At 43.1% G+C, this 11156-nt stretch overlaps 2 protein-coding genes across 5 annotated transcripts; both read right to left on the bottom strand.

Moving 5' to 3' along the window:
• Positions 1-1845: 1845 nt before the first annotated feature.
• Positions 1846-4069, bottom strand: LOC124485553 (glutamine synthetase-like). Its single transcript, XM_047047243.1, has 6 exons — positions 3901-4069; positions 3415-3573; positions 3089-3235; positions 2796-2923; positions 2385-2584; positions 1846-2143 (listed from the first exon to the last, which is right to left on the bottom strand). The coding sequence occupies exons 1-6, from the start codon at positions 4067-4069 to the stop codon at positions 1846-1848; spliced, it is 1101 nt and encodes a 366-aa protein (XP_046903199.1).
• A 2200-nt stretch (positions 4070-6269) lies between these two features.
• On the bottom strand, positions 6270-11137 carry nmi (N-myc (and STAT) interactor). Of its 4 annotated transcripts, none has more exons than XM_047046042.1 (10): positions 11052-11137; positions 10924-10959; positions 10684-10749; positions 10444-10602; positions 9922-10038; positions 9506-9662; positions 9195-9301; positions 8763-8949; positions 7403-7506; positions 6270-6798 (listed from the first exon to the last, which is right to left on the bottom strand). In XM_047046042.1, the coding sequence occupies exons 2-10, from the start codon at positions 10954-10956 to the stop codon at positions 6592-6594; spliced, it is 1137 nt and encodes a 378-aa protein (XP_046901998.1). In that variant the 5' UTR covers positions 10957-10959; positions 11052-11137; the 3' UTR covers positions 6270-6591. The 4 variants fall into 4 exon arrangements, with proteins under 4 accessions (XP_046901998.1, XP_046901999.1, XP_046901997.1 ...); XM_047046043.1 differs by having other exon boundaries at positions 10684-10746; XM_047046041.1 differs by having other exon boundaries at positions 10684-10746; positions 10924-11137.
• Positions 11138-11156: the final 19 nt, after the last annotated feature.

Raw genomic sequence — 11156 nt, 5'->3', positions numbered from 1 at the left:
TTGTTTTAATGCATCCCTGACTGGATGCTTCTGAGCAGCTGAGACAGTTGAAACTGACAGTTGAGACTGAATGAAAGATGAGACACGAGACAATGAAAGAACGGTGCACTAAGGCCTACATGTTAGAAGTCTGCGTGTGTCATCAAATGGCATGTCCCCAACAGCTAGCAACTACTTTATCAATTCGAAGAAAAAAATAGGAAAAAAAATATATTATAAAATCATAATATTCAATTCCTGGAAGCCAGCAGAGTAAAGGACACACAACAGGACAAATAAAACTGTAGCCATGTGGCAGACAGTACAATGCACAGCAGTGACAATACATGACAACGGCAGTTGACTCTGGATTTCCTTTCAAATCCAACAAATTATCTCTGTAGATACAATCTTTCCCCCACCACCCCACCCAGCCCATCTCTCCATGGTTGGGCATCCGTAGGCTAATTTGGCAAGTAAACCAATACTGAAAGACCCATGGGACTTGATCTGTATCTTAGGCCAATATGTTGCCATGGCACTGGTGTAGGGCTAAATCCAGTTTAGGCCGGTTTACTCCATCTCACTGGTCCCTGGACCCCATAGCAATATGCAGCTAATGGGAGCTAACAGGTTTGGTATCAACGGATCCGTGGCCAGTACGACTGGCCTAGTGAACACTGTGGTCATGAATGATTTACCAGTGGGAGATATTCATCTTATTGGATTGACGGACCGAAGGCTAAATAATTCAGGCCAGGAAATTTGTTTAGCTCATTTTGATGCCTCACTGTTGCCAGCAGCTTGTGTCTTGGCAGATGAGCTGGTTGTAGCGAGCCTTGCCAACAACATTTTAATGAGCAATCTCCCTCCCTAGTCAAATACTAGGGATCTGGAGGGGGGGGGGGAATGCCAATATTAAGAACTTTGGTAGTGAAACCCTCTCTGTCATTTTTCTCAATTTCTCTCTCTGTCACCTTTTAAACTGCATTTCTCTCTAAAAGACTAGCCAGGAATATGAGACACAACCCCTCTAATAGCTTCTTCAGTATCACTGTGAGCCAGTAAAAAAACAGACTCCATTCTTCCCAAAGGCCTCATCAGGACATGGCTGACTGTGTAACTCTGACATCACTTCCTCCACAAGCTGGCATGCAAGAATCCCATTGGCTAAAGCCCAGGCCTGCGAGAATCAAAAACCCAGCCTCTCATAAATTAGAGATCTGGAGAGCGAGCTCCCCTCAGCCTTCCACAGCCCCTCTTTGTCCCCTCCCCATCTCACCCACAACCTACTCTCCCCTCCTCATCATCTCTCCATCCTAGGTACTGCTACTGTCATTTAACATTAATAACTAACTACATAACTCTGACTTTCATGCCCCCTGTGCCTTGATAGGGCTATAGTATCAGTACAGCGTTCAGCCACAACCAGGTCCTCCTAATATAATCATACTCACGCTCTCTATACCAGATGGTAGATTTATCGACCTTATACAATCATGTCATCTATTGATTTAAGATCAGGGTTAAATCAGGTCAAATCAGTGAATACATTATTGCTGCTGGTAAGGTGTGAGAGCAGCATCACTTCTCAGTTATGAAGCGAGTCTGCAAAGGCTACGACCTTTGGATATGTGATGGTCCTTGCCTGAGGATCTGAATAAATAATAATAATAATGTATTCAATTTGTAGATGCTCATCTAAAACGGTACAAGGGTGTATTTGAACCTACAACTTATTAATATGCAGTTAAATGTTCTACCTCACAGAGGTAGAACATTTGTGAGGTAACTGCATCACACCTTAACATCTCCTGAACACTCCCTTCACAGAACATGACCTTTATTAACAACAAGATCTTATTTTCATTCTTCCTCTTCATCCAGAAAACAGGTGCGCGCGATGGCGGCCGTCACAGCATACGGGTCACAGTTGGCTGAGGGGCGGCGGTCTTCAAAGTAGCCCCTCCCCTCCTGACCCACCTGACGAGGGATGCGGACGCTCGCCCCGCGATTGGCCACGCCGGCAGAGAAGTCGTGGATGCTGGAGGTCTCGTGGAGGCCGGTGAGACGCCTCATGTTGTCCCGGCCGTTGTGAGGGTCGTATACCTTGATGTGCTCCGCGTGTCGGGTGCTAAGCTTCTCTATGGCCTGCTCGATGTACCTGGGCACCACAGGGGGAAACTGATCTGTATTTCATCTAATAGTTACAGTACCCAGTTTCCACATTTAAATTAATTTTGTTAATTTTAATTTCAAAAGGAAATTCGGGTGTGGTAAACACATACCAAAACATTTGACTATTGTCTTCTTTGCATTCAGAATACACTCCCGGCATGCACATAGAGCAAGGGTTTGTATGACTGTTATTTTGTGTTGTGAGGGTCTGTACTTTGTGTACTCACCGCAGTCCTCCCTCGGCCCTCATGTCTTTGGTGCTGACGTTGGTATGGCAACCCGACCCGTTCCAGTTCCCCGTCATCGGTTTGGGGTCCAACGAAGCCACGACCCCAAAGTCTTCGCTCACGCGGTGGAGCAGGAAACGGGCCATCCACAGGTGGTCTCCCATCTCAATCCCCTCACAAGGACCCACCTGGAACTCCCACTGCCAGGAGAACCAGAAGGGGGGGGGTGGAGGGATATCGAAACACAGCAGAGGTTTGACGGCATGATTGAGATGAAAGACAAAAACAAACTGGCAGTGTGAGAGCGTAAAATGTCTCGGCCAGATCTTGTAAAGCAGCAGGAAACCTTAATAAAAAGGTAATAGCTGTATTGTGCACGGTAACTACATTAGCTAATCAGGTTTACTGTACCTGGGAAGGCATGCTCTCTGCATTGGTCCCACAGATTTTAACCCCAGCGTAGAGACATGCCTTGTAGTGGCACTCCACTATGTCCCTGCCGTAAGCTCTGTCTGCACCAATGCTGCAGTCGTATGGGCCTTGGTACAGGAAGACCAAAGAAAAGCGAATTGAAATTTAAGATATTGAAACATCCATGTCATTCCATGTCATGCATGATTGACATCCAAGATCAATTGATTCATAACTGTCAACCCTAACCACCCTAGTCCAAAGTGAAGAAATGGTGGGTTCATGTCACTTACCTTGGGGAGCAGGGAATCCATTTGAGGGCCAGCCATAGGGGCGTCCATTTATCCCTAAGAGAGTGTACTCTTGCTCCATTCCAAACCAGGGAATGTGCTCCTTCACCTTGTCCATCACCTTGTTACAGTCTGAGCGCAGGTTAGTCTCTGCCCAGGAGAGACATGAGATTCCTCAGACCGACTATCACATGCATTTTTAAATGACATTCTATGTTATTATACACCATGACCAGGTTTGTATTTATTTGTTAAGAAAAAGGAAGAAAACTATATTTGTTTTAGGATAAAAAAAAAGAATAAACTGGTTTACAGGGTTTCTGTTTTACCTGCAGGGAGGCGGTTGTATTGAAGCACTTCACACAGAGCCAGTTTGTTGGGGTCGAGAGTGAAGGGGTCACTGAAGATGCGCACTGGAATCAGGTACATTACACTTTTAGACTGGTCCTTCTCACAGGTGGGGGCAAAAATGTTCCATTCCGGAATGTCTGTCAAACAGCCCAAAATAAAAATACATTATAAGACCATCAGCATTATGAAGTACATTTTAAAACCAATAATTGTCACATCTGGTCAATTTGGAAATATGATTTGGGAGGGACACATTTTTACTTTTATTGCACCTGAAAAAGCATAAATGGTAAGTCCTGCAATAAACATTTCATATCAAATCCATTTTTAGACAAAAGATTATATATTAATTTACAACTGCGCTTGTGCCATTTCTACCAACCAAAAGATTGTAAATGCTTTTAAAACAGGCATTTTAACCACAGTAAAACCAGTCCACACAGGACTGCACACAGAGTGGTTACCCTCCAGTCCTTGGGGCTCTCTGTCCAGGGTTCGAGTCTTGTTGCGCAGCCCCTCCCCAGAGCCTTTGACCCAGACGTAGGTGACCTGACACAAGCCCCTCTGAGGGAGAGACATATAGTGCTGCCGCAGAGTCTTGTTCAGACCAGAACTGACTGACACAGACGCCATCACGACCCAGAGTCCTGCTGGGAGTACACAGACAGACCCACCTAGAGGAGTCACTCCCAAGACATGTTTTACAAGTAAACTTGTCATTTAAAAGGAATTTTGATTAGAGGAAATACCTGAGATATTTCAAACAAACAAAAAAACGAGTTAATTACCAAGGATGATCAGATGAAGTGACGTTGAGACTCCTAAAGAAGAGAGAGGTGCCCAAACCCGTTGGGGTTTTAAAATGGTACAGTATGCAAGCTAACGTGATAGGCTTACGTGCGACCTTTAAGTGTACCTGACATTTTATTACAGGCATTTCTAGTTATATTTCAGTAGTCACACCCACCGTGCCTATGTTTGCCTTCCCTGTTGTGTCCTGTGTTTATTAGGTTCACCTGTGTCTGGTTGAATGTCTGTCAATGTTCTCATTAGTGTTGTTGCGTTCACCTGTGTCTTGTTTGCTTTGGTAATTAAGTCCCTCTTTATGCTCAGTCTTGGTCAGTCGTTGTTTCCTGTTTCCATGTACCTGGTGTGTCCCTGCTGTCTCAATGTTCACCAGTAAACCTTTTTTTCTTGTATCCTGCCTCACCTGTCTCCTTGCTCTTGGGTCCTCCCTGCATCAGTCATGCTGCAAGGAATACCATGGTAGACACTAAATAACTGATGTATTTCAATAAATGAAGAGGAGTCCAACTCGGTTGGCACTATGTTTTATGTTTTTTGTTTCTGTTTTTTCAATATTTCAATGCCTCACACAGCTCAGTTTTGCAAGCCTACAACATAACAATGACATTAGAGTAAGGCTTTCTGAAAAGCTACAAAAGAAAGGCCATGAAATGACCACCATGAGCCTAATTACTCCAATGCACAAATAAGGTCCTGTAGCAATGTACAGCTATTTTTTATCATTGAGAAAACTACAGCAGCCATCAAGACTGGATTACTGTATCTCAATGGTCCACAGGTGCTCCAACCAATGAGCTGGCCTCTAGGGGTCCCCAACAAGCATAGTTTTCAACAGACACATTTTACTGTAATAATGTTAAGATATTACATCTGTTTGTTGCGGGGCTTTTTAGAAACAGAAAAAGCTTTTGCGAGGCACACCCTATATTCTCTCTCATATATTTTGTGCATTTATTTTCCCACCCTAACTAGTCTCTCAATGTTTGCACTACATAGACAATGTCGGCGTCCAAATGTTTGTCTTGGTCACAATTGCATTGCTTGTATCTCCGCGAACGTTCCGTTTTACGGTTCAAGCATAATTCGCCTACTTTTGTGCCAAAGAATTATGTCAATACATCACACAACATCACACGAAGCGTGCATTCTAACTAGCTAGGCACAGTCAGCAGATAGCTGGTAGAACTGTTAATTGACTAGGCTAGTTACAGAACAAAAAGGCCACAGGCCAGGGTGAGAATGTCTCATATGTAGCTTGATATGCTTTCCTGGGATATCAACACCTACATTTACATTACATTTAATCATATAGCAGAAACTCTTATCCAGAGCGACTTACAGTAAGTACAGGGACATTTTCCCAGAGGGGAAGTAGGGTAAAGTGCCTTGCCCAACATCATTTGGCACGGCTGGGAATCAAACCAACAACCTTCTGATTAGTAGCCCGACTTCCTAACCGCTCAGCCATCTGACCCACTGGGGGGCATATTTTCAGTTAGTAGATGGTACTGCTTGAATCGTGATTCCGGTTAAGATACTGCCAGAGTGACAAGGTTGTTTAAATCAGCTTGTTTCAAAAGGGTTGAGTAAATGTTTGAAAATAGTAGAAGGGAAAAAAATTGGTGGATAAAAATAGGTAATACAAAAAATAATATACAGAAATATCAGTTGTAAAATGTAAGTACACCCATGAAAATTATCCAAATGTTTGATAAATAGTTTAAACAATACATTTGGTGGGAAAAAATGATGCTCTAGCTGCAACGGTCACTAGAACACCTCATAAATTCCCCAGAAATGGTTTCCCGCTCTAGTATTTTATTATGCATTTCAATGGCCAGTTTATGTTAAGCCCGACTTATGTTTTTTGCTGTCATAATAGATGTGTTGTGTCTTTGGGTCTTGATACTGATATAAGCACCAGTCACTCACTGCCATCTAGTGGATATTTGTAGGTCATTACAGCAACAGACCCAATGCTGTTGATCTCTTAATGCCCACATTAGCAATTCAATCATTCAAGATGTTAAATTTAATTTGATCAAACTTTATTCATACAACCCAATGCAATACAATTCACTTTAGAATAATGAGAAAATGATTAAGAGAGGGGATGAGCTGATCATAAGATATATCTTCTCCACCTGTAGCTATGGAATCTGGTCATAGAGAAAATATATGATAGCAGCATTCAACCCATTATATTACCGAAAACACAATTACACATTGAAACATAAAATATTAAAATAATCTATGGTTTAAAGACCACTTAATCACTTTTAACCACTTCCTGATTGTCAGAAGTGGTCTCAGTGGCTCTGGAGGATATTCTGTTGGATATAAGCCAGTCAGGCCTCCTCCAGCTGAACTGTGTCATCCCCAAAGAAGGCCTTGATCTTCTTCCCAGCTGAGAGGTACTTGATGCTCTCCACCTCCCCTCCGTAGTTGCTGGGCTTCTGGAAGTGGATCTCCAGCTGATCCTGCAGGTCCTCCTCGTCCTCCACGTCCTCCACGCCCTCCAGCAGGATGGTCCGCTTGGGAGTGCCGCAGAACGTCTGAGAACAGGGAACGGTATTAGGTTAGAACGCGCTGGGCTGAGGTTAGAACGAGCTGGGCTGAGGTTAGAACGCTCTGGGCTGAGGTTAGAACACGCTGGGCTGAGGTTAGAACGCGCTGGGCTGATATTGGAGGGTATCGATGATCTCCGGGCGTATTACGTGGTTGTTCCCATCCTTGATTGTGATTGGCTATATCTTATCATCTTAAGATAAGATAATCCTTTATTAGTCCCACAGTGGGGACATTTGCAGGATTACAGCAGTGTAGAGATAGTGCAAAACCTTACATCATGTATTATGGTGATTAAACTAATCATGATATATATAAAATGATGATATATTGTCCAACAACCACAATGTATTTGCAACCCTTGCCATTGCCACTTTCAAACACTGTTGGAACCAGAGAGTAGTTCTCTAGAAGAAATATCACAGAGCAAACGACCACATCGGCTCGTGACGCGATCACTGTCTTAAAGAATCTGTTTCGACAAGCCTCACAACGTTAAAGTGGAGAGGGATTGATGATGAGACTCATTATTGGCTAATGCTTAGGTGTGACATGAAACAGAAGGCATTTGTTGCTACCCTGGAATCTTACCTGGAACTTCTTCAGCTCGTAACTGTAAACTGGGCCAATGTTTACAGTTGTGTTTGGCTCCACATCCACAGGATACTTCCTTTTCAGGGCCAGGTTCTCTGCAACTACAGGGGGAGACACAGAGGTGGGGATGTAGGAGTGGATGGGCCATTACACTCTGGGACTCGGAGGAGCGGAGTTGGGAAAAGTATTTTTCTCTAAAACTGGATGACCTTTGACACGTCAAAGGCAGTGGGCACACATTAAAGTCATGCTTCATTCACACATACAAACAGACATTTTGCGAAATGTTTAATATTATCAAAGGATGTCCACAACCGTATTTATTTATAAAGGATTTGGGACTTCAGGTTTTAGGACATTGCATGAGCAAGTATTTCAATATACCTCTGTGCTTGCATACAGCTAATAAAACTTCAAACCAGAACACAAGCGCATACACAAAAACATAGACAGAAGCCCTTTTTACACAGACTGTTCAAGTCAGTAATGTTGCACCTAAATGACTCCTCGCAGTTCTGTATAAAAGGTATGGGGGGGTCATTGTTGTACCAGCATTAAGCCCCTAGTGAAGGTAAACACAGAGCCAAACTGTGTAAAAGGGAGCCAGGATGCCGGGCTACACATGCTGATGTCTGATTCCAGAATACCAGCATGCTATCTTAAATCACACACAGGGCGGCAGTCTGCCGGCTTTGTTTGGTTCAGAGTAAACAAGCTTAATGACAGCTTTTATTTATGGCAATATTGCGAGATCTCTGTATAATGGGGGCTACAAACCAATGTTCCCTCAAAAAAAAATCCCGCACTGAGCAAATACAAATCTATCTGAGCACGAACCTCAGTACTCTGAGCAAAGTTTGCAGAGAACTCCACTAGCTTTTTCGTAGCTAAATATATCAGAAAGCTTCATCAGCCTACCTGGAGCATCTCTTGTGTCCGTTTGAACGATTTCATCAAGCCATTCGTGTTTAAATGTAAAACTGCCCCTTTTGTGGGGCGCCTGTAAAGGTAACTTTCCTGATTTTCGTTGCCAGTCAAAGCTTGAGCAGAGCACCGAGGTCGTCATTTTGTTAAAAACTTGCGTGTAGTCTACTGTGACATTGAAATGTAAGTGGGCTTCGCCGCATTTGGCCGTTCAACTGAACTTTGGTTTTATAAAATAATAAATAAAAAGAAACAGATTTTATTTTGTGCACGGTCTGAAAAATCTAGTGCGTGGGTCCTTCAACTGGTCTGCGCGGCCGCGCATGTGCGCAGCTTAGAGGGAACACTGCTACAGACTAACTCAAGCCCCCACCCACCCCCCCACCGCCCCACCCCCACCTGGCCACTACCCCCCACACACACTCCCTCCTACCTCCAGTATGAAGGAATGTGATCTGTCCGGTCCCAGTGACTTTATCATACTCCACGTCCTTCACCTCTCCTCCTCCCAGGCTGGGCCTGGAGAAGCTCATCTCCAGGCGGTCTCTCATCCGCTCCTCCGCCATGATGGGTGGGGCATCGGAGAACCTCACTGACTTCTTGGAGACATCAATGTGGATCTACCCGGCAACAACAGCATAACTTGGATTGCAACTAAGTTGAGTGTCAGAGATATCAGGATGTAAATGCTTGTCTGTCTGCTTGACAACTATTAGAACTACGAATCTCTAATAATTCACGGTGAATTGGATCAAAACACTGTAAACTAAATGGAAAAATGTCTGTCTTGAGTCTATCACATAAGGAATGTTCTCTATGTAGTTTTAGGAAACAGCCATGGTGACTGTGAGGGATAACCGTGTACCTCAAACTTCACTGAGGGCTCCAGTTGCAAGCTCATGGGTTTCACATCTATCTTGTCTTTTTCACAAGTCACCAAGCACTTGGCCATCTTCAGGATCTGATTGGCCACTGGAGGATAAGAAAAATGTATCAAACACAAGCTTTTTCTGTACAGGAATGGAGTGGTGTAACACTCCAAACAAGTTTGACTCACTATACTATAATCAGGACACTGACACAAGGCAATTTTCTGAATGAAAATCAGTCCACATACAGAGAGGGTTCATGTGTATATGACAACTAAAGCTTCTCCCAGGTTCCTTGTGATCCTACCTTTCTCCTCCTCAAAGGTGATGAGAGCCTGGCCTCCATTGAGGATGACCGAGGGTCTCTGTGTGATGGTGAACACCCCCTTGATGACCTCCGGGATCTCCTCCTCGCTGGCCTTACCGGAGAACTTCACTTTCTTCTCAGGGATGGTAGCAAAAATCTGGACGGATGCAACAGCAAACATGACAGTTGTCTGTGGCGTATATAGCACTCTCCCAGGTCTGTGTGTCGATGGTGTGCAGTTCATATGGAATAAGCTGTGTGTCTGTTCTAACAGTCTAAGTCCAACCCAATGGACACCAACCATGACGGTAATAAGTCCAGGGAGAAATGGAGGGCTTTACAGAAGGTTCACAGACGACTGAGATCATCGTAAATATCAGGAGCATGTCAGTAGTTTGCACAAGAAGGGCCTTTACCTTAAATTTCTGCTGAAGTTTAAAAGACTCAGCTTGGCCAGCTTTGACCTTGGCCAGACTGCTCCTTAGATTTTCCCTCAGCTCTGCGTTACGTTTCTCAAGGTCGGAGATGTCGTTCTTTAATAAACAATAACAAAACAATGCAGCAATCAACTGACTCTACATATTATCCATGTTAGTCAATGCATCGATAAAACCACCTTCATCTGTACATTCTACAACCATATTAAAAATGTTCAATGTGTAAAGCTCGAGTGTAGAGATTACAAAAATGCACTTGGTCAAAGGCAACATATTCATGATTCCGCATGATGTTGTGTAGATCTAAGAACTGCATCATTTGGAATCCTCTACTTTTGTAGGGTTTTCTATATTACAATTTTGAGCCCTCAGATTCCCTGCCTTCCAAAGTTCTCTTTGACAGAATTGATAATAGCTCACCAACGTATACTTTGAACACTAGAGGAGCTCTCTAGCTACCAGAACCATAAGGCCTAGTGAACAGGTGAAAACATTGCTTACCTCTATCCCCCTCAATGTGTTAGAGATCTCTTTCTTACGTCTCTCCGTCTCATTAAAAAGAGCTTCCATCTCTTTTTGGGCACGTGCCTTTGATTCATCATTATCCACTTTCTCCAAAATCATCAAAGATTTTTTGTCTTCTTCCTTTAACACCAGTGCCTTTTAAGGAAAAATAAAAACTTAAACAAAAACTGTTACAGTCTGTGAAAATGATTTCCTAGATTTATTTTGTAAGAATACCTTCCATTTCTCCAGCTCTTTCTTAGCCTCAAGGATTGCACTGTCATCCTTAAATTCCTTTCCCTGCTATCCATACAGATAAGAAAATCAACATGAAAATGTTTCTCGCTGGCAATATATGAGAATAACACATTTTTAATTGACACATTTTGTAACATGTAGTTAATAATGCGTGATCGTCTTTTTCATATAGCTTTGCAAATCTCGATGACCCAAACTAAGATTTCGAAAAATACTTACAGTTTCATATTTTCTTTCCGTGCCGTCATCCATTGCCTGCGAAAACGAGAACATATGCCTGCCCACTTCGTATTTGCGCTAATGTATTTGGCCAACTAGTAATTAGACGCTGTAATCAATTAACTTACCAAATAAGATATAATAAACAGACAACTGTGCAGAGTATATACTTCTTTGTTGTTGAGACTTCTTGTTCTTAATATTTCCCAGAAGTCACATGGGTCCAAAATCAA

This window comes from Hypomesus transpacificus, chromosome 23 (assembly GCF_021917145.1).
Source record: "Hypomesus transpacificus isolate Combined female chromosome 23, fHypTra1, whole genome shotgun sequence".
NCBI lineage: Eukaryota > Metazoa > Chordata > Actinopteri > Osmeriformes > Osmeridae > Hypomesus > Hypomesus transpacificus.
Note: the sequence above shows the minus strand (reverse complement) of the source record. Positions and strands in the feature narration are given on the sequence as shown.